Here is a 23,336-nt window from a genome sequence, read left to right as displayed (position 1 = left end):
TCCCGAGTTACATGAGTTTTTGTGGAAGCTAGTGAAAAAGTGCCAAAATGGGTTTGTGTTATTTACATCCTAAGGAACACGTGTGTATAAGAATATCAGTAAAATTATGTTTTTTTAGTATATATAAAGTTTAGTAGTCAGGGTACCTTGTCACGCCATGTCTTAAAAGCCTTAAATTTTGAATAATTTTGTCAATATTTACCTCTTTCTAAGATAGGGTATAGGATCGGTCTATAACAAAATAATTTTTTTAACAAAAAAAAAAACTTAATGTTTTTTATAAGAAAACATTCAACTTGCATGACTCTTGTATGAAATAACTATTTATTTTAATTTAATACGTTTGCCATTACTTCGATCAGAGGTGCTGAAGGTGAAGGTGCCGAGGGGCCGGGGGATGGGGCGGGGAAGGGGAATGTGATGCGACTCGTGCGCCGCGCGCCGTGCGCGATATTAGTCTGCAGCTGCAGTCGGCTGCCGTTGTTATATTAAAAAAATCCAATAATTCTATCATTACAGACCTCGACATTACATTTACTTATTTTATTTTGTTTTGTACTAAAACAAAGTATTTTGATTTAAAGAACCATGCCCGGAATATTTCACCAAGCCTGTTTCATCGATATCGATACAGAATTGCACCTTCACTATCGTGTGTTGTCCATGCTGAGGATAGATTGAGGGAAAATACCGATTAGATTAGGTATATTTCTCCTACTAAAACCACACCAAGGTCGCGTCACCAGGTGTATAATAATTAATTTGTTGATCTCGAATTTAGTCAATGAAAAATTGAGCCGTGATTTTAGTTGTTTGACGTTTAATTAGTATTATAATATTGATCGAAAGACTGATAAATCATAAATTAGGTGCAGTTATGTACACAATTGAGTTATTTTTTCTAGTTTGACTCCATTTATGTAAGATAATGACTTCGCGTGACAAGGTACCCAGTTTAGTAAAATGCTAAACTTTATCTCTTACATGACTAAAACAGAAGTTTTTATAAATAAGAATACATTGATTTCCGCTATAATTATCCTAAATAACATTTTGTTACAGATATTTCTTGCATTATAGGTACTAAAATAGTGATCATCGAGTTTAAGTTACTAAAGTTTAGTAAATGTCGTGACAAGGTACCCTAGTTACGTTTCCATACAAAAGTTTCGACCGAGTCACTAAACTTTATTGTTAAAAAAAACTGCTTTAACACCATTTCTATTATACCATTGTGGTACACCACGCTCGATACCATTTGATCTTGTGATATAGCATGAATTTACTAATTATTTTGTTGATTTTTAATATTTTAGTGATCTTTTTTGTAATTGTTAAAAATGCGGTAATTATTAAATTTCTTTGATTATGGAGTTTTCTTTCATTCAATTGTCCCAAAATGCCATAGAATATGTAACTATGATGAGAAACTAACAGTTTTAATCTCATTATTTTATGAATTGGGTATAATTAACACTTTCGTGTTTCTTCCACCCTGGCATGTTCAACCTAAGGAATCAGAATAATTAACATGTATTTTTAGACAATTCACCTTTATTATAATTCTTTAACATCCAAAGATTATGATTATACCCTTCACTATGTAACTTCGAAGTAGAAGTGTGTTTTTTGCCACTATAAACTTTAAATGCAATTTTCTCAACTTGTGCATTTCGGAAGTCGAAAATTCAAAAATTTATATAAAAATAGTGGTTCCACCTACAGTCATTATTCTTTTTTGTATTGATAGCAAATTTAATCTACTTTTTGGAACTATGCATAACTCAATACCTGCAACAAGGTACTTTTCCATGTGCACTGACACATTCTATTTCGGGCCCGAAATCGGGTCCTGATAAAGTGTGGATGTAATTGGCACTTTATACAATTTTTGGACTATTAGTAGGTATTTGAACGCATTCTCAAAAGGCTGACTGACTGACAGTGACAAGTGACAGTTGATCACAGTTGTTTGTTGCCGCACTTTCTCGTTGGTAGTTTGGTTTATTCTATCGGTTTCTGTTTATATAAAACTAGGGCGGTATTTATTGAATTTATTTAGAAACTGTTCTCTTGTATCAGTACACAATGGATACAAATCTCGCCGAACTCCGAAAGCAATGTGTGACGAGTCTCTATCTCTGCTCTGACAATATCACCAAATACATGGACGATGAGAAGGAAGAGGAATTCGCGAAGCTTAAGTCTTATGTGGCGGAGTATTGCATGCTGGAAGCCCGGGAGGATGTAGCTAAACAGGCTTTGGCGAAGGCAGAAGTATGTACCATTTTTATTTATTTAGTTTACCCTAATTTAGTGTCCCACTCCCACTGCTCTTGCTTCTTCCACTCGACTCGGATAAAATGCGTCCAAGTCGTCCCGCCATCTCCTTTTCGGTCTGCCTGCACCCCGGCCTGCACCATCTATGGTGTTCCGTGGGTCCCACTCGGTAATCATTTTGGCCCACCTTTTAGGGTGCATGTGGCTGACATGGCCAGCCCAGTCCCACTTAAGCTTAGCAGTCTTGACACCTACATCTACAACTCTAGTTCTGGACCGCAGTTTCATGTTTCTGATTCAGTTCTGCGAACTACCAGTATACTGTGCTCTGTCACTCGCTGGCAAACCTTAAGTTTGGACATTAAAGTCTCAGTTAAAAGTTACAGTTTAATATACTTTATTTTTATAAATAGTTTAGTTTATTTGGTGTACATGAAACTTAACGTATAATCAGTGATCGGAACTATGGGAGTAAAACTTTAACAAAACTTGTTAAGCGGACATAAAATAGTGCATACAGCCCTAAAAATATTCATGTCCATAGGGATAGGAATAGTATAGTACTTACAGCCATATAAATATTTACATTCATACATATTCGAATATGTTTAAGGCTATAAGCACTCTTTTTACGTCCGCTTGATAAGTTTTGTTAAAGTTTTACTCCCATAGTTCCGATCACTGCCAATAATACATCTTAATCTAGAAAAATATTACACCTAGTTAACTTGCTATTTGTTGTTAACTGTACATTTGGACAAGCTCATCGTATTTTATAATTCTCATACTCATTTATTCATAAAGTCAATTTACATGTCAAAATAAAATTACTACTAAATTAAAGTTAAAACTAAGTTAACTTAAAATTAAAATAAAAATTAAAACAAAGCCTATTTCATTTAAAATTGAGATCAGAAATTAAAATCAGGATCAAAATAAAAATAAAATTAACAATGAGATCAAAATTAAAATCAATTAGTATCAGGATTAATATCCCAAGTAAAATTAAAAACAAAGCCAATTTATATGTCAAAAAATAAAAATAATATAAAATGAGAATTACAATTATAATAAATTAAAATTGAGATCAGAAATTTAAATAACATTAGAATCAAAATATAAATAAAAATAAAATTATTGTAATTAGACCCCATCTCTTCATTCAATTCTATATTATAGCAGTTTTTTCCAAAGAAATGTTAAGTCGAAGAAACAACTTTCACAGAGCCAATCTGTTTAAAATTTGTCTCCATTCTGTTGTTCTCATATTATAATTAAGAGTAAGCAAAGCTTAAGTAGCTCACCTTAGTCATCTTTCAGTTTTCTTTTTATATAAATAAATTAATAATACAAGTATAATATTTTCTATACTGCTATTTTCTCATATGCAAATTATAGCTGAAACAAACAAGACACAGCATAACTAAAAAGGGTGAAAGGTCATGTGCGTTGCTGTTAAAGGAACATAAGATGGTCATAAATTATGGGTTTTCATGAAATTAAATTCCAAAACTTCTACTCCAATCTCTTATTCGCAATATCAGCCCATTTCCATCCATCCAGTTTTATCAAAAATTATGAACACTTCGTAAATCTTGGCCTTTCATCACATCTCAACAGACATAATATGCTCAATCCTCTCCAATCTGGTTTATCCTGTGCCGGGCATAGCACTGTCACTGCTTTGGTTTAGGTAACCGATGACGTTCATTTTAACATCGAGGCAGCAGCGTTCACAACGGCCATGCTTCTTGTACACCCGTCATGAATGCTGTTCGCACTGTTAGTGCTTGAATAAGGAGACCTCTGAAACATGTCGCGTGAGTGACTAAAAACACGTTTAAACCGTAAAATTAGTTTTAACCAATGATTATATAGAAGTAAAACTATAAACTCATAATGCTTTTGTCATGTTCACAGGAAGAAACAGATGCATCAAACATAGACTCGCTCGAAGACAAATTCAGCCAGTACCTCGTAAGCTTGGCAAACAAGAGACTCAGCGTAGACAACCACCCGTATATTGTGGAAATTAACAAAAGGATGCAGCGGGCCATGATGGAAACCAGGAGTAAGTTGAGTTTTCCTAATCATTGTTAAGGTTGAGTTAGATATATATATTTTTAATTTGTTTATTTTTTTCTTTTTTTATGTTTTACATCAGTACATACTTAGCTTAATCTATATTTGTTTTAGATTATTGGCTAAGATGAGCAGGCTATAATTTAAATTTATTAATTACATGCTTAGTTTGTATTTAACGCCTCGGCCGAGGCGGCGCACTCAGGCGAGGAAAACGCGCGCGCCGCCTCGGCCGAGGCACGTCTACACTGGCCGTATTGTGCGTGAGGAAGTTGCCTCGCGCGTATGCTCGCTCTATGCGGACCCGGCTAAATATTATTGTACTCCTTATCCTAGAACATGGGGTTCCATCTGCTTTTTAAACAACTTATTCAATTTCTTTAACTTTTCAGGTATTTTAGAAGAATCTGACTTAGCTATTACTGAATCTGACAATAGAATGGTAAGTACTTTTTAACTTTGTGTTTAACCTCTAGCGTAATGTCCTAATACTAGTACAGATCTTCAATTAAAGTTTGACCAGTAATATATGATCACGCGCCATATTGCGGAATTTCATTGGAATTAAATTTTTCATACTAAACTGGACCATGATAGTTATGCTAACATTTGATGTCAACTGCTTCATTGCCGCTTCGTAGTTTACTGTCGTAATTATTATAGTTATCTCAGTAACTTAACTGTAGTTGGTAGCTGCGCGCAACTACGCTCCCTACAGATGTCCACGGAAGACCAGCGTCAGCGTACTACTTCAGTAGGACCTGGCATTATGCTGAGTGTACACCTTTTTCAGTATAATTATATACAGTGTACAAGTTAGTTCTAAGTCATTTTTTCTCTTTCTTTCACTATATGTATTGTATAACTGTGTAGTTATACTGAAATAAATGATATTCTATTCTAAACTGAACTGTCACCAGCATGAGAATAACAGCGCCCTCTTGATATGTCAATGATCATATATTTCTGGTGGGGCAATCATTATTAAATGGAACAGAGTTGCTTTTGTTTTGTTGAATAAAATCCTGTAGGTTTAGCACAGTGTACTGCGACAGTATCTCGCTATCACTCGTTTAGGGGGAGGGAGGTGTAGTGTTATCTATGCCTAGATATAGTGACAGCTGTGGCGCTGTCTCGGGCACGCGGATGTGGGTAGGCAGTCCGATGACAGTTACAGTTACGGACGGACGTCTGCCGAACATTGGTGTGGTATCGAGCCTGTGAATGTAATATATTGTGGTTAGTGAGCACTACAGGAGGGGGTCAAGAAAATGTGACATGTGACAAGGGGGAGGGGCGAGTCCCAAACTTTGTGACGTCACTTTAACTTCATCAGTAACCGTATTTTTTTAATTCGCTGTACAGTTATATAACGAGTTTTTGGACCGATAATCGTTTTATTCGTATAATTTTCTTTCCTAATCGTTTTTGTGTTATAATTACTAATATTTCTTTTATCAAAAATATTTTGATACAATATGAATAGTACCTATTACATCGATTCGATGATGTCGTTGAAAAAAAATTGCCAAAAATGTGACGTCACAGCAGGGGACTGGTTCGCCATATGTGACCACAAAAACTTTGAAAATCGTGTGACGTAATTAATGCCCCTATAAGCCTACAGGTGCTATGACTAGCGATCGCGGATCGCTTTATACGGTCCCTCTAGTCTGTGGGAAACTTTATATCTTCCTTTGTTCTTAACATTGGTTGTTCGAGGAATAAAATTAAATACGCGTAATTAATATGCGTGGTCAAATGTTCCAAAAATAATACCGATTGAAAGAAAAAAAGAGATAGGATAAATTTTCATAGAGGTGTGTCTAACCAATTTCTGTGATAAACAATTTTTAATTTTAGATTGATCCAATAACCAAGAAGCCCATTGAGGATCCAGTCCGGAATAGCCTGTGCAACCACGTGTATGAACGGGCCTCCATCATGCAGCTGCTCAGTGTGAACCGAAAAACCAGGTGCCCAGGTAATGGTCCTTTATTTTTTTTTTCACGGAGTGGGCGAATGTGTTTACGCACCGTCCCCCCAGCCGCGGGAAGGCCATGATGGGGGGGGGGGGGCTTGCCGCTCTCCTGTCCCCTCTCCTGGCGAGAGGGGGGAGAACTTGGTCCTACCCGGCGTCTGTTAAACAAAACCCTTTGTATTTTTTTGTATCGTAAATAACTATTATTGCATTTTTTGTCACAAAATGTGACCCTAATGGATAATATTAATAAAAGAACAATGTGACCAAGGCTTGGAAACCGGTTAAATTTTGAAACCGTCATCATGTACTTGCGCAAAATCTTTTAATTTCGGTTTCGCTCGAAAAACCACCGGTTTATATGAGAATAGTTCTTGTCAAATTTACCAGTTTAGAACAGTAAAAACCGGTTTCTTCCTGTGTCGGTCTGTTTACGTGGCACACCACCACCGGCCGGCCGTTTCGTCGCTCGTCGAATAAACCGGTTTTTGTAGGTTACACTAAAGTTCTCAAAACGTTCGCGTTCTTATAAAAGTGCGGGAGAAAACCGAAATAAACCAATTTTTTATATTTAAATAAATTTTTGCATTTAAAAAGTGCATTACTTTCGTATTTTGATATGTAAATTAATGAAACTATAAGTCTATTTACTGCTGCTTAATCTACTGATCAATGTTATTGAATGACTGTTTGTTTCTTAATAAACGCCAGTTACGGAAAGAGAGACCTAAGCCCTCCTACGTGTACACGTTCAACGCAGCTGGCCAACTTTATTGTCACGCGTGCAATAGAGTATTTAAGAGCAAGTTCGGCCTGGCCAGCCACATTAGGGCTCACGCTAGACAACGTCCATAATGTGTTTATTTGGGGTCGCCGTCATCGAAAACGATGAGGAGGACTATATGTTTCTTAATAAGTAAATAAAAAAACCCGGTTCGTAGCCTAGAATGTGACACGACGCCACGTTGTCCGCAGTGGCGGGCTGCGGCAACAAGCAGCCCGTGGCGGCCGCGCAGCTCGCGCCCGACGAGGAGCTCAAGTTCCGCCTCACGCTGCGCGCGCACTCCACCATGATACAGGGCACTGACCCGCTCGCCTTAGACGATACCATCTAGTACATATGGTACAGTCAAGGTCACACCGTGTTTTTATTCAATTCCGTTAACTCCAGGGTATGGGTAAGTGCGTTTAAGGAAACTAAAAGGTATAGTTAAAAAATATATATATACAAAGTAATTAAATGTTGCATATAGCGTTGTTGTAACACGGGCATAACATTTAATTCAACCAAACAATTGAAAACTGTGACATAATCAATGTCATTTAAGATCAAGATAGTACGTAAGTTTAGTAGCAAATGTACACACTAATCAATATGTGAACAGGGGGCCTACCGCGAAAACCGAAATTCGCAATTTGCGGGAATCTTTCTCTTTTACACTTATTAAGACGTAATTAGAGTGACAGAGAAAAATGCCCGCAATTGACGAACTTCGATTTTCCCGGTAGGGCCTCAGGCCCTAAAGAAAGTGTATATGCTCGTAAGGGCCTTATAAGATAAAAATAATTTATTATCTCCGACCTGGAGTTAATTAGAATACCAGTGTCTTTGACAAAGTTACTTAATTTAAGCTCAGGTATGCACCCTTAAAATTAACGGAAATCAAAAAAACATGGATAAAGTGCCAAAAATATGTATACACGACCTTATTTCCCATACATTAAGAAAGTGTGTAAGTACATATTTTTGGCACTTTGTCAGTGTCGATATTTAATATGTCGACTGTACGGTAACAGAAATTTTGATACATTTAGAGTTCAAGCTAAATTGGTTGTCAGTAGTTCAATATTATATATAGGTATGAAATGCCCAATGTAAAGCAAGGAAAATTTTGTAGCCACAGTAAATTTACTGCCATCTCTCGACACATTATTAACTTTTAGAATGCCATTTGACTTTGATCCTTATATTTTCACTAATATGTGTTAAATTTGTTAAATATCAAAAAGTGGCGCCATCTTACCGGGCATCGGCTAAAGGTTGTGGCGCCATCACTCGAAAAGATGCCATACCTTTGGCCTTCGATCTATTAGATGGCGCCACTTTTTCATATTTAACAAATTTTACACATATCAGGGAAAGAATAAGGATCAAAGTCAAATGGCGTTCTAAAAGTTTTAATCATGTGTCGAAAGATGGCAGTAAATTGACTGTGACTAAGTTTTCTTTGACAATCCACCTCTATTTCAAATTCTCTTTGTAAACCCTGTATAGCTCAACAATTAAAGTCCGTGACAGTTAAATAATACTATGTAAAGTAAGGATGCTAAGCAGGAAGAATTTCGTACATTGACCCATCTGTCCCTATCTCTGTCGCACGCGTGTGACCACTGTGCGAGGGGAACGTGGAGACTGCGTTTGTATGGAAAGGCCGTACCCCCATACAAAACTTAGTCCCCATTTTGCCCTCTGGATGTTGACATAACAGAAAATATTTTTACTAAATTCGATGTATATTAAAACCATAGCTATGCCTCTACGTTTGAGTTGTTTAGATTTTTTGATTATTATAAAAATTAGGAAAGAAAAACAAATTTCGTCTTATAATAATTAATAATACGAAAAAAAAAACATAGGGGCATAGCTGTGGTTGATATACTTAGCAGTGGCGGATCGTTCAAAGAACTCGATTCCCACCGGCTTGTCTAATATCAGCCTGTTGAGTACTTTCACGATCGGTTCATGGAGAAAAGGAAAGCAAAATTAGCTCCGGATTCCCTACGAATATTTGTGACGCGCCGCCACTGATACTTAGAACAAATTGTGTTGACATATTTTCAATAATACAATACAGTACAATTGAGGGGAAACGAATAATGCTACCATAGCTTTCGCGTGGAAACCGCCGGACAGAAGCCGTGGCTCCGGGCGTCCTGTACACTCTTGGCAACGGTCCGTCCAAAGAGAGTTACGAGCGGTCGGGTTGAGCTGGAGCGAGGCCAGAAGACGAGCTGAAGATAGGAAGGCGTGGCGCGAGCTGGTGAAGGCCCTTTGCACCTCTGGGGTGTTTTAGGACAACAATACAATACAATACAATACTCTTTATTGAATACCTCACATAGTTGACAATAAATGTACAGAAACAAACAAAGACAATTTGATAGAGGTAACAACAGGCGGTGTTATCGCCTAAGAGCGTCTTCCAGACAACCTTTGGGTATCGGAGACAAAAAATTAGAAAATAATAATAATGTTAATATCCAGAGGGGAAAATGGGGACTAAGTTTGTATGGAGAAACGGCCTTTTAAGTTTAGTTAGTTTTTATCATTGATTAAGAGGGAAGAATACTTTTTCTATGAAATTCCATTTCGGGAGAAAACGTTTTCCACTAAATAAATCTTAACAAATCACTTTGATTTTGATGTCGTTCGCTTCAGCATTATGATATTCTAGTTTTATAGGTTTCGCTTATTTTATTTTGTTTTGTAAATTTTGAAAAAAAGGAAAACCTCTAAACCTAGTTTTTCATTGTCAATAAAATACTAACCCCCTTATTCATAAACGTGTACTAAAGTTACGATGCCGCTGATCATCGTTTGTCCCTTTCCATCAATACGTCGGAAAGGGACAAACGATGATCAGCTGCATCCTAACTTTAGTACACGTTTATGAATAAGGGGGTAAAAAATTATGGAAAATGGAAAATATTTAGATGTGGAAAAACGTTCTCTTTTTGTTTAAACGATCACGTGACTTCCCTCTTAATGCACGCTACGGTCGGCATTGACAACCGACAAAGTTTTTATCATTGATTAATGTTTAGATATTTTTAAAATTTTAATTTGGAAATAAAAAAACTACACAATTTAATGATAGTTTTATTTAACCATTAAAACCAGCGGTGGCATCATGGTTCAATTTTTATCACTTGTCACTATGCCCGTCACTTTCGCGCTTACATAATTGTTAGAACGTGACAGGCATAATGACAAATGGTAAAGAGCTGACCATCTTAGCCCTACTGATCTGGATAATATGTTAACGGCACTATTTTTGATATTTCACCGGCATCTGTAAAATTTCTACCGCTTTATGCTTTAAAAGTTGAATGTCCAATTCGTCCTTTATGTTTCCTATGTATTTAATGAAAGCTGATGCAATAGGGTTGTTTCCAATTTTTTGAAACGCTTGTATTACGTTCTATATTAACTAAAAGTTGCCCTAAAATTCAACTTTTATACTAAAAACGGCTTGAATATGTTAAATTAACAAAATATATTTTGACAGATGCTTTTGCGCCCAAAACGCTCTTTGAAAATTGTGTTTCGTCACAGTTTACGGTTTGACACAACTACATACACACGTTGAAGATAGGGAGCGTGCATGAACTGTAGGAGGTAGCACAGGAGCCGTCAGATTTTTGGCGCGAGGCGTAAATGTGATGTTTTTTGTTCCGATGTAGCCCACAAGATGGCAGAACCTACTATGCACAAGAAAACACGTGACGTGTAAATGTGCATGTTTATGGTTCCGATTCAGGCCACAAGATGGCAGACCCTCCAACGCGCACGGTCCCTATACAAACTGTCAACTGACATTTGTCATTTGTTGTTTATCGCCTTACTGTCAACAGTGTCAATCCGAGAGTTGTGACGTCATCAGAATCTTCAATGACGTTTCGAGTTTGGTCACGTGATGTGTGCCAAAAGATATTTTAAATTCAATATTTACAAAAATATGGTCATTACAGGTCCCCTAAAAGTTTAACATGTTCTTATAATCCAAAAGAATTTATTGGGATACAATTCTGCCCTAAGATTTGTTGGAAACAACCCTATTGGTTTCAATATTATTAACCAATTAAAACTATGGTTTTTTGATCCAGTCATGGGATGTATGGCGCTATTAACTTTCAAACCAACAAATATCAATGAAAAATTAAACTTAAGCAGCTCTTTGGCTCTTGTTTATGGTAAAATGTTGCCAGCGATTAAAAACTGATGGTAAATACTTGTTTTACAGGATTTGTGTATACTATCCCATTACTGGTGCCTGTTCCATTATAGGGGTGTTTACTAAAATAATGTGTAAATCTGGCTTGGAGTTCAATCCAGAAATATGCCTTTAATATCGATTAGGAAATGAGGATTAAATATGGCAACATTTAAACTAAAAAAGATTTGGAGTTGGTCGAAAACTTTTAATTTATTAAAATAATAATTGTGTGTAGTTTTCGCAAGTTTTTATTTTAATTTAAAAAATACTTATAACTAATGCATGAATTTTTAATGTAATGTATATTGTGTAATTTTACTCTATTTAATTTAGTTTTAGTTTTTATGACAGTAGTATTATTTTTGTGGATTGTTTCTATCTACATGTATATAGGGTAAACCGTCTATTACAGGCCGCCCTCCAATTACTGGCCATCTTATACTAAAATGGCTAAAATAAGAATTTTATTTATTTATTTACACAATTCAAGTAAACTAAATAACTATCGTTCTGATGATAATTTTTTTTCTAAAATAACAGAATTTAATGTTTAGAACTTTAATAAATATTGTACTTAGATTGTGTGATTATTAAACAGAATCCCTTTTAGTATAAAGTGGCCAGTAATTGGAGGGTGGCCAGTAATAGACGGTTTACCCTATAATGAATTGTTCTATTATATAAGCGCCTTGGTTTTTGTTGACTGTAATGCTTATATATTTTGTAATAAATAAAAAATAGATAGATAAATCATTTATTTGGCAGCTGCAAAAATACACAATATAAAGTTTAAATACATAATCATATTAAAAACACAAATTATGATAGTAACAAAATAAAACCAAGCCAGATTATTACAAACCAAAACCAATCGTTTGTATTTGGTTTTTAATAATTATAATAGGGAGTTATAGCATTTTTTTTACAATCCATAACTCCCGTGGGAACAAAATAGGCCTTTGTCCTTCAGCACACCTGCATGAAATAAGATCTTTTTCGAGCAAGTGTGATGAAAAATGTATAAAACCTGCTTTACCTGCTTTAACAAAACTAGCTTAAGGACGCGTTAGTAGGTAATCATTTCTGGGAATTTTATTCCTTGTGTCTGTGGTCAATCCTGAGCACAAACTTGTCACAATGTTTCATCATGATGTCAAACTTGACACGCAACGGGCATGCGAGTTTCTCGGGCGGCACGCTAGATGGCGGTAGCAGTATGTAGCGACGGAGCAGGTTGGACAAGTTCGTCTTTGTTGACATTATCGCGTAGTTTGCACCTGTAACGATAGGTGGCGTTGGTAGAAATTATGAAAAGTTATGCATTAATAAATAGTACATTACGATACAAGTGTGAAAAATACGAAATTCGAAACGAGTGGCGATAAATTAAAACACGACCGAAGGGAGTGTTTTAAATCGTCACGAGTTGCAAATTATCTATTCGCACATGTATCGTACAACGTTTTACAGTACATATGGCCCTTTAAATGTTTGACACAGTAACGTAATATGCTAATTTGCGCACTAGTGCGGTAAAGTAGCACCATATGTACTGTAAAACAAGTTTATATTATAATAAGTTTTTTAAGACAGCTTTAGACGCATTTTGTAGCTAGTGGCGGAAATATTTTAACCATTATTGGACGGCCCAGTAATGGACACAATAGGTGCCTATTTCACAATCTGGTGCTCTTTGTAGCACAAAAATAATGCACGATAAAGGCATAATATAGCTAGTGATTTACTTTGAATGGACTACAAATAATCCAAATTAATACTCGATCGTCATCTTACCGCGAAAATCAGCCCCTCTAGAATCCGACTAAGCTAACGTATTTTATCACACAGTTTCTAAGGCAATCTCCTGTGTTCATCATCAGATCAGCTTGATGGTATGTAGCATAAAATTGCATTATTACTTGTGTATGTAAAGTTTCTGCTCAATCCAACACCTAATGGCAAGTGCGTCTAGTTCAGCTTGCAGGATTTGACCCGATCGTAAGACATTGCAAGTTAAATAAAAGCTTGTAACAAAGTGACGTGATTCCTTAGAAATTTGACATTAATGATAATATTGCCAGCGCACATATTTTGTCCTTAATACATTTGCAAATGTTTAGCTTGTGGTTCGATTCTATCGCTCATTGCATATTATTTGAGCGATAGAGTCTAATAGACGAACGAACGAAGTTGTTGCGGTGTGAGTAGAGTCGCCAACCGTCCCGCTATACGCGGGACGTCACGTTTCTGGACGGAAATTGTCCCGTTTTCATGCTAAACGCTAGACTGGATTACAAGCTCTGAAACATACGTTAGAGAGAATATATCGCGACGTGAGTATCGCGCGAAAACACCGTGCGCTCACTGGCTCTTGGCGGTACAATGCCTAGAAAATTAATTTTCCATGCCAGTTAGGCCGGGTGACGGAGTCTCGCATTTTAACCCAAGTCCCGCAATTTGATCGCAAATCTGTGAACTATGGTTGGCAACCCTAGGTGTGAGCGACAGGTGAACATACCGATACAGTTCCTCAGCGAGTAGCTGAACGGCGCGAATTGCGCGGGGTGCCTCAAGGGCTCCAGGAAGCGCTCGGGCCGGAACTCTTCCACGTCGGCGCCCCAGTACTGCACGTTGCGGTGCGTGCCCCAGAAGTGCAGCATGAGCGCTGTGCCCGGCACCAATGTTGTCCCGTTTGCTGCGGATACACACAATTGAGATTTAGATAGGCTAGTTCTAATCCTTTTGAACTGTCATTTTAATAAATATTTTGGGGATATGCAAAACACAGCTTAAATATATTACTGACAAAAAATGAATTGGGTTATTGTTTCGAATTTTCTAAGAAAAAGCTACAATATTTTTAGAACTAGAAGGAATGAATGACACATTCCAGCATTTCATAATTGTTTTAGTAGGTTACGCTATTATTTGGGTGATGTCCAAGTTGAGATCAACATTTCACACTAGGGTTGATCAAAACACCTGGCTTTACTAACTAAAGATAGAAGAAAGAAATTACCAAGGCCTCCAGTGCCCTGGCCAGAGGGTCTACCGCGAACCACGCTCGACGTGTTGCCTCTCTGTCGCACTTGTAAATTCGTACGTAAGTGTCACAGGAAGGCAACACGTCGAACGTGGTTCGTGGTAGGCCCTGTGGGATCCAACCAGCATCTGCATTTGCAGCATACGCCACAATAACTAATTTCTATATATGTCCTGGGTTGTCTGTGAATTTAATTGGGCTCGTTCCAAATCCTTTAGCAGGTAGCAGACCGACGCCCTAATCCTCTTTTCTTTAATCTAGTGAAAAAACCTATACAGGGTGACCTTAGCCATTGGACAAACCCTGAAATCCCACGTAGGGTTACTTCTCACTAATGCTCTGACGTTCATATTTTTTTAATAATTTTTTCGAACAAAAGTTATTTGCAATATCCGACAACAAAAAGAAACATACTTACTGTTTGGCAGTGTTTTTGACAATTTGTTGATGATGACATTTTTCAAAAGTCAGAAGCTTATTAGTGTCATAAATAAAAAAGATAATCAAAAAGGTTGAAAAAGGTTCCATACTATTCTTTGAGGATATTACCTTAGGAGCTACTAACACATACAGACTGCTCCAAAGTAAAAATTGCTAATTTATTAATCTCTTCGAAACCACTACACCGGCTGTTATGATTCTTTGTACACTGGTCCTAAATACCCTAATGCATATGTACCTTGCAGCTTTGTCCAATGGCTAGTGACACACTGTATAAGTAAGAATATTCATAGATATCTCTACGTACGTAGTACAACGGTCTCGTGGACATCCCTAACGACGACGGGCGCTGGTGGGTACAGTCGCAGAGTTTCCTTAATCACCATTTCGAGGTATTTCAGTTTTGGTAGATCTTGCCAGGTTACTGGACGGTCGGAGTCGCCGAAAACTTCTTTCAATCTAGAATAAAAATAAGTTTTTGGCAAAAATTTCAATTCAATATATTCTTTATTCAAATAGGCCTAGCAACAAGCACTTTTAAATCGTCAAATTTTACAAATATCATCTTAATCTAAGTATCAGAGCAATTTATTGATGCAGTTTATTATTGTTCTAAATTTGATTTCATTTTTGGTACAAGGTTTTATCGCTGACTGTACTTTTTTTCCACAGCCAACTAATATTCATCGAGACAATTCTAAAAACCCCAAACACAATTAGGTTGCGTTGTTTTATCACAGAGTGTTCCTATGACTACCTCCTGTCTCCATCATCAGATCAGCTTGATGGTACCATAATATTGCATTGTCACCCGACTTATATATGTATGCAAATTTTCAGCTTCATCGGAAACCGGGAAGGGGTCAATATTTAACTTGCAAGATTTGTCCTATACATACAGTCAGCGTCAAATACTCCGTAGCAGTCAACGTGGCCAAATAGTTCGGTACACAAATACACCATACTAAATATATGGTGTACCGAACTATTTGGCTACTTTGGTTGTTACTAAGTATTTGACGCCGACTGTACTAACAGGATAAGTTAAATAAAAGCTTGTATTAAAAACGATATCACTAGGTTCGCAGAGGCGAATCGCCATCGCCTTCTAATGTTTAATATGAAACTGCATCTATTGACAAAGAGCCGCGGCGCGTCGAATCGAATTTACTATTCATAGTAAATGTATAGAATGCGAATTATTGCGATTCGATTCGCCTCGGCCAGCCTAGTGGACGCCAGTCTTTAGTGCTTCCTGGGGGTAGCCAAGTGAATCGTTCATACAGTTTTCATCACACTTGCTCGAAAAAGATCTTATTTCATGCAGGTGTGCTGAAGGACAAAGACTTATTTTGTTCCCGCGGGAGTTATGGATTGTGAAAATTCTGCTATAACTCCCTAGAGAGTTATAACTTTTTATTTTATTACGTCACTTATTCATACAAACCAAGTCGCATAAATGAGTTTTACTTTTAAAATACTGACGTTTATAATTTAATATTTTTGTTTATGTTTAAAATTATTTAATTTGATTAATTTAACAGCCGTTTAAAATATTTTTACATAATTTTCAATCGTGGCTGAATGCCGAATAGGTCTGTGCCTTCGATGCCTCACCTGCCAAGAAATTACAAAAAGGCGGACGAATGTTTGATATGTCACCGTATTTAAAAATTGTATCGCATAAAATTTAGTTTTTTCTTCGCAAGTGTGATGAAAAACATTGTGTGTAACTCCGGGGGTAAGAATGTTGCAAACTCGGGTCTTTAGTTCCCCTCCCTCTCCCTCCCTCCCTCTCCCTCTTATTTACCCTCGTATCCAAAATTTCACTTACCCCCCACGTTGCACAATGTACTATTGACAAGCTATTCCCGTCAGTAGACAAAGACGGCAAATTAAAAAAATAGGTGCTAAGGGTTGTCCTCCCGTAGAAAATTCGAATGTCGCAACATTTTTACTGACAAAGTGGGTTTGCCACAGTATAGAAAACATTCGAAACTTAAATAAAAACTGCAGCACTGCACTGGGGGCAGTTCATATGGCCAAGGGGCAGCTGCCCCCCTGCCCGCTTGGTGACGCCCATGCACACCGCACTTAACCATAGAGACTATACATCTCTATTGTATTGTAGTAATTATTATTTTAAGATTATTATAATGTAATGTTTACCCAGGTATTGGCTGTTGTATTTATAAATGTTGTTATGTATTTTTCATGTCACTATATGATGTTACTATAAATGTTGTATTGACTTGTAAAAGAGCCCTTGAGGCCTACTTGCAGAATAAATTTTTGAATTTGTTCAGTAACTGACGGCTGAACGCAGGCTACGCAGCTATAGGTACAGTCAGCCAATGAAGTGGTTTACCACTTTTGGACTCTATTACTTGACAAAAGGTCGAAAAGTGGTAAACCACTTTCTTGGCTGACTATACATTAAACGTAGGTACTAAGTACAGCTTCATCCCTATCGTCAGTTACGTTAAGTAAGGTGTGTGAAGCGCTTTGGACAGATTCTGTGTTTTATATATATATTAAAACTATAGTATTGATAAAAGTTTGTAGATTAGTGTCGCATACTTACTCAGCATACACCTTCTCCTGCACCCTGGGATGCCTGGACAGCATGAGAGCCGTGAACGCAGTCCCAACAGCCGACGTGTCCGTGCCAGCGGACACTATTGACAGTATCTCCTCGCGAAGCTCGATGTCCGTGTACCGGGCTTGTCCGGATTCGATCAACATGTCGAGGAAGGTTTTACGTTCTGTGACATGTAAACATGCACTTATTTAATAATTTCGGTTTTATTATTAACACGCTTTTATTAGGTCGACCTGTAGGTATATAACTATGTAATGGAATCTAAGGTAGCTAATTTAACCATCTTCCAAGGAAAGGATCTGATGACAATACAATAATATGGCACTGTCGAACTGATCTGATGACGGAGCCGGAAGATATGAACTGGAACTTCATGATGGAACATCGTATCATAGCTGTGTTTGGATTTGTTAGAAAAGTATTGTAATGAACTTTGACCACGATTAGTTTTCAAGGTCTGATGATGAAGCCGGAAGATAGGCACTGGCATTCCATGATGGAATATCGTATCATAGTCGTGTTTGCACTTGTGAGAAAGGTCTTTTTGGTTTTTACGTGCATTTATAAAAGCGTGTTATTCTAGTGTTTTTTAAATTATTAATTTATTTTTATCAAGTAAGTAAGCAATAATTACACAGGACAGACTTATAATTAATGAAAATTGGAAATATTCACCGATTCCGACAATACTCCGACATGCGACCGGTGTTGCAACTTGCAACCGGTCTAACTAATCGCTCTTAGCCAACTGACAGTAGCAGACGTATCTCGATAAACCATTGACATGTAACTAAGGACGGGCCTTACAGGCACTGATATTGGTGCTAGTGCAGCGGTGTCACTTACGAATTCGAGCCAAACGTGCAGTCTAACGCAACTAGTTGTGGCCAATCGCGCGCGCGATGCGAACTCATCATCCGATCGCGTTGTGGCGTTAGACTGCACGATTGGCTCGAATTCGTGTGCGTGACACCGCTGTACTGGCCCCATTCTTATTGTCCGTAAAGCCCGCCCTTAGATATATGTCAATCCGATAAACACATAGTATAGTTATGTATTAGCACATTGTTACTGGTGAATTCTCAATATAACTTAGTAGTGTGCGTGATCGGAAATGACCGAAGCCCTAATCTAGTATATAAAAACAATCAATAGTCTTATATATATATATATATATATATATATATATATCCTAGATTAGGGCTTCGGTCATTTCCGAACACACAATCTATTAACACATTCAATGCTGAGCTACGGTTGTAGCGCTACGTCGTATCCGATAACATGGGTTTCACGGTATGCAGCGGAAATGCTTCGTAGAGGCAAAATTACTTCGTGTCATGATTAGCGCTGAAATGGTTAATATAAACCAATTATTTCTGTTGTTTTCTATTTTTAATGTCCTTAACTCACCATTCTCAACCACCCCGCTTGCTAGTTGTTTCCTTTTAGCACGTAACGTCTGAAATATCAAAACAATATACTTATGGCATTGACATAATTATATATAAGGACCTTACGGGCACTTAGAATGGTGCTAGTTCAGCGGTGTCACTCACGAATTCAAGCCAATCATGCAGTCTAATGCAACTAGTTGCGACCGATCGCGCGCGTGATGCGAACTCATCAACCAATCGCGTTGTGACGTTAGGCTGTACGATTGGCTCGAATTCGTGTGCGTGACACCGCTGTACTGGCCCCATTCTCAATGCCCGTAAGGCCCGTCCTTAGATATATGTCAATGACTTATGTATTTTAGCGGCACTAGTGTTGCACACTTTAAGCTGACCGAGGTGTCCATTACTAGTGCATGTACTTGTATTGCTAATGCAAAGATCGTACGATTATAGATTCATTTTTGCAATACAAATGCATTCCATTTACCTTAGTAATGATTTAAATTTCATTGGAGGTAATTTGTACCAGTATTAGGACCGTGGGATGCTAGAGGTTAAGTCGCCGTTCTTGGTCGTGATTGTCGTGAACTCTTACTTTCTAGAGTCTAAATCTACTTAACGGTTCAACAAAAAAAATACTTAGGTTTTTTTTAAATGAATTTAATTTTTGTGTACATTTCTAACGTCTGACTTTTTTCCTGTGACTTACAGTTTCTTCATAAAATAAATATTTCGACAGGCCGTTTTACGATTAATTTTGCCTATTTCTATTAAACGCCTTATTCGATTGAAGTTATTTATAAACTAAAATAAATGGTTTAACTGGTACTACAAATGCAACGTAGCAAAACAATAAAACATTTTTTTTAAAGAAATCGAACATTATTAGTCATTATTCAAAAGGCGTGGCCGACAGTCGTGTGCTAGCTTTGAGACGAGGAGGCTGTGTCGCTCGTCGCTCCGTGCCTGCCTTGTACGGTCACGTCTGAAAATATCGATATGGAAAAAGTGCCAAAAATATGTATATACAGTACCTTAATATATGGACAATAAGGTCGTGTATACATGGCACTTTTTCCATATCCATATTTTCAGACATGACTACTCTGTGTAATGGCGCAGCGACCCAAAATGAGTCTTGGCCTCCGACACGAGTACCTACACGCCAGTTGTCTCGATCCTGTGCCATCTCCTACGTCCATCCCTCTCCACTAGTTATCGGCTTGGAGATCGCGCAAGTCCGCTTCAACAGCATCGCCCCAGCGATATCTGGGACGTCCGATAGGCCTCCGCCCTACTGGGCGTCCCAGGTATGCCCTTTTAGCGCCGCGATCCTCCTCCATTCTCAAAACGTGGCCGAGCCAGTGGAGACGGTGAGCTTTTGTTTCGCCGACAATATTGGGTGTAGCCACAAGAGCTTCAGTCTCGACGTTTTTGCGGAGTCTAAAACTGTCATCCTCTCTTCTCACAGGGCCCAGGATTTTTCGAAGTATTCTCCTTTCTGCTACCAGGAGTTTATTTTCTTCTTTAAGTGTTAGTGTCCAAGTCTCGCATCCGTACATGAGTATCGGCCGTATGACCGTCTTATATATGCGTATTTTTGTGTTCTTACTCAGGAGTTTGGACACTAACACTTTATGAAGGGTAGCACTACATGGCAAGGCGTTCTGAACCCGGATGTCAATTTCCTTCTCACGTGTATTTGTGTCGGTGACGGTGCAGCCTAAGTATCTAAATTTGGCCACCCCTTTATATATGATATCTCCAACATGAAGATCTTCTCTTTTGACGCGCTTGTTTTTATAGCGTTTCAAGTGAAGATAGGTACTCTGATTTTTCATGGCTGATACTTAGGCCCACCTTTTTGGCCTCGTTTTCCAGGACTGTAGCGGACTCGGCAATATCTCTTTTCGTTTCCAAGCAAGGTTAAATCATCTGCATACCCTATCACCGCATGCTTCCCATTCAGTTCTAGCCCGATATCTAGTGCAAGCACCTTTCGAACCGCACATTCTAAAACTAAATTGAAAAGCATAGGTGACAGGGCATCACCTTGCTTTAGCCCTGTTATTACAGCGAACTCCTCTGTTAATTAGTTATTGACCTTGACCCTCATTTTACTTTCTTTGGTGGCCATTTCAATCAAGTCAATCAACCCATTTGGAACACATAAAATTCCTCAGAATGATGTACAGGATCCCCCGATCAATGCTGTCATAAGCTTTTTTGAAATCCACGAACAACGCGTGAAAGCTCTGAGCGTATTCTCATGTCTTCTCCATCAGTAATTTTAGCCGGAATATCTGATCAATAGTACTGCGATTGCGACGGAACCCACACTGATAATCACTAAGGATTTTTTCCGCAAATGGTTCCAGTCGCTTCAACAGCACATACGACAGAACTTTGTACGCAGTTGGTAGAAGAGCAATCCCACAATAATTCGTGCAACCCTTTTTACAGCCTTTTTTATGGATCCGGCAGATTACATCTGTCCACTCGTGAGGCTGTTGTCCCACCTCCCAGATCTTAAGAATTAGCTCATACAACTGTGACTGTATCCATCCTCCGCCATATCTCCACACCTCCGATGGTATGCCATCAATTCCTGGAGCTTTATTATTCTTAAGTCTCAAGATGGCTTGTCGCACCTCATCGAAAGACAGTGGCTCTGCCTCTATATGGTTATCATTTATCGTGCGAGGAATTGTCTCACCCAGTTCAGGGCAGTTAAGCAGTTGCTGAAAGTAGTTACCCCACGTGTTTTTTATCTCCACATTATTTGTAATGAGGTTGCCACGGTCATCCTCTAGCAACTGAGAAACGGGTTGGTAGCCTTTCTCGCGCTGGTCCTCACGGCGTAGAGGAGCGTATCCGGTTGGTGGATGGGGGAATGGTCGATAGCACAACCTAGCTAAGCCATCCGGCTAAGTACGATGGACTCGCTGACCAACATAGGACGTGGTCCTCCAGCATAATAGGGGTTATGCGGCGGGTTAACACCCCTCCCATGGAAAAAAATACACGTTACGATACCGAGAAGTCTAATAGGTAACAATCCTAAAAATGTAAAACTTAGTTTATATATTAACTATGGCGTTATTTGGAAACACACTATAAGTGACTACACACTAAATGAAAAGTAATTATATCAGACGCCAGAGTGAATATTATTTTGTAGCGTTTGAAGTTGAACTCATATAAAAGTGACCTACCTCATCAAAGAACGCATAACCAATTTTTAAATTATCCTCGAGAAGCTTATAGAGTGACGTCAGTCTGAAGACCCAATCCCAGTATAGCCAGGGCGACAGGAGCCGCTGGGAAATTATCTGAGTGATGACATCGAACGCGGTGATAAAAGGGTGGTGTAGGTGCTTCTGGGCATTTAATTCAATGCCGAGAACTGTCTCTGAAATGTTACAAATGAAAAAATATATAGATATCTAAAGTCTAAACGCTAATGTTCATTTCGTAAATATGATGATTTTGGATACTTAGATATGACAATCAATAACAAAATTTTCACCATGAAAATAATAAACACTATTAAAAACTGAACTGTATTTTGGGAATTAAATTTTCCAGAAAACTGCGTTTTTACCGTAATTCTCAGAAGTGAACTTACCCATGAAGTACATTAAATTAACATTTTACAGGAATATTGTGTTCTGAGCTCTCAGGTTAGACCATATGTTGAGGTCGTTGAGGTTTCGCAACCTCACCGTTGGAGGGGATGGCCTCTTGTTGTATGTGTAGTTGAATCGATGGAAGATTTATCACGACCTCCATGGCTGCAGTCTGTGTAGACCTCGTGTTTTGTAGGGAAGTTTAAGTCGGATTTAACTGGCAAACTACCATTTCACTTTCAAACTAGTATAATGTGGCCGGACCATCTAAGCCTTCTTTCAGTTTGTCAGTAATAGGGACCACTCTGAAAGATCCTATCATGTGCTCATCGCGCTATCGAGACGAGTAACAGGACATAGAAAAGTTGAGCGCTATGAATGCAGGATCTGAGGGCCATTGTGATATATGTATGAACCATTTTAATCCGTTGGTACCGAAACTGTACGAAAAATGCAGTTTCCGCGTATTTTTTTTTTTACTTGCAGTAGCTGATATATTACGAGTATCATGTCCACAATATTAATCTTTAAAATCATTCAATGCCTTTTTCGTAAATAACGCCCCAACTCATATTGATATTTAGTCATTTCAACCCCATCGTACCCCAACCCAACAGGGATTTGTATTTCACGTCCACTTCGTTAGATTTTACAATCGTTGTCATTTTCGTAATCAGCGACCCGATAAGCCATAGAAATAATTCCCATGTTGATTTTTAGACTTTGTCGCCATATTTCCCCCTTTTAGGGGTTTAATTCTCTAAAAACCTAAAATACGTGTTTACTAATTTATCATTAGGAGTACTCTTGTAAAGTTTCGAATATAATAGTCTAACTAAACTTGTTTCCCCATAAAAACTTTGGACCCCCATTTCACCCCTTTA

The 23,336-nt window shown here is 38.0% G+C and overlaps 2 protein-coding genes across 2 annotated transcripts in view; one reads left to right on the top strand and one right to left on the bottom strand.

The window, feature by feature from the left end:
* The first annotated feature begins 1,967 nt into the window (after positions 1 to 1,967).
* On the top strand, positions 1,968 to 10,215 carry LOC133519579 (E3 SUMO-protein ligase NSE2-like). The gene is made up of 5 exons (XM_061853599.1): positions 1,968 to 2,277; positions 4,201 to 4,351; positions 4,755 to 4,804; positions 6,226 to 6,346; positions 7,319 to 10,215. Exons 1-5 carry the CDS (start codon positions 2,089 to 2,091, stop codon positions 7,456 to 7,458), a joined length of 651 nt encoding a protein of 216 aa, XP_061709583.1. The 5' UTR covers positions 1,968 to 2,088; the 3' UTR covers positions 7,459 to 10,215.
* Positions 10,216 to 12,078: 1,863 nt separating this feature from the next.
* LOC133519582 (uncharacterized) overlaps positions 12,079 to 23,336 on the bottom strand; it is a 60,692-nt gene continuing 49,434 nt past the window's right edge. The window contains exons 12-17 of the mRNA XM_061853603.1: positions 22,039 to 22,235; positions 18,840 to 18,888; positions 17,409 to 17,589; positions 15,132 to 15,283; positions 13,859 to 14,035; positions 12,079 to 12,617 (exon numbers count right to left, since the gene is read on the bottom strand). Of these exons, the coding sequence (XP_061709587.1) occupies positions 12,433 to 12,617; positions 13,859 to 14,035; positions 15,132 to 15,283; positions 17,409 to 17,589; positions 18,840 to 18,888; positions 22,039 to 22,235 (941 nt within the window). The 3' untranslated portion in view covers positions 12,079 to 12,432. The remainder of the gene's footprint in view (positions 12,618 to 13,858; positions 14,036 to 15,131; positions 15,284 to 17,408; positions 17,590 to 18,839; positions 18,889 to 22,038; positions 22,236 to 23,336) is intronic.

The sequence above is a fragment of the Cydia pomonella genome, chromosome 7 (genome assembly GCF_033807575.1).
Source record: "Cydia pomonella isolate Wapato2018A chromosome 7, ilCydPomo1, whole genome shotgun sequence".
Classification (NCBI taxonomy): Eukaryota; Metazoa; Arthropoda; class Insecta; order Lepidoptera; family Tortricidae; genus Cydia; species Cydia pomonella.
The sequence above is the reverse complement of the archived record's forward strand: the minus strand, read 5'-3'. Positions and strand labels throughout refer to the sequence as shown.

Bases quoted from the DNA above. Each gene is read 5' to 3' on its own strand.
- LOC133519579 (XM_061853599.1), top strand. From the start codon at position 2,089: ATGGATACAAATCTCGCCGAACTCCGAAAGCAATGTGTGACGAGTCTC. The intron at 4,805-6,225 runs GTAAGTACTTTT...TTTTAATTTTAG, and splicing joins CTGAATCTGACAATAGAATG to ATTGATCCAATAACCAAGAA. The intron at 6,347-7,318 runs GTAATGGTCCTT...CGTTGTCCGCAG, and splicing joins CCGAAAAACCAGGTGCCCAG to TGGCGGGCTGCGGCAACAAG.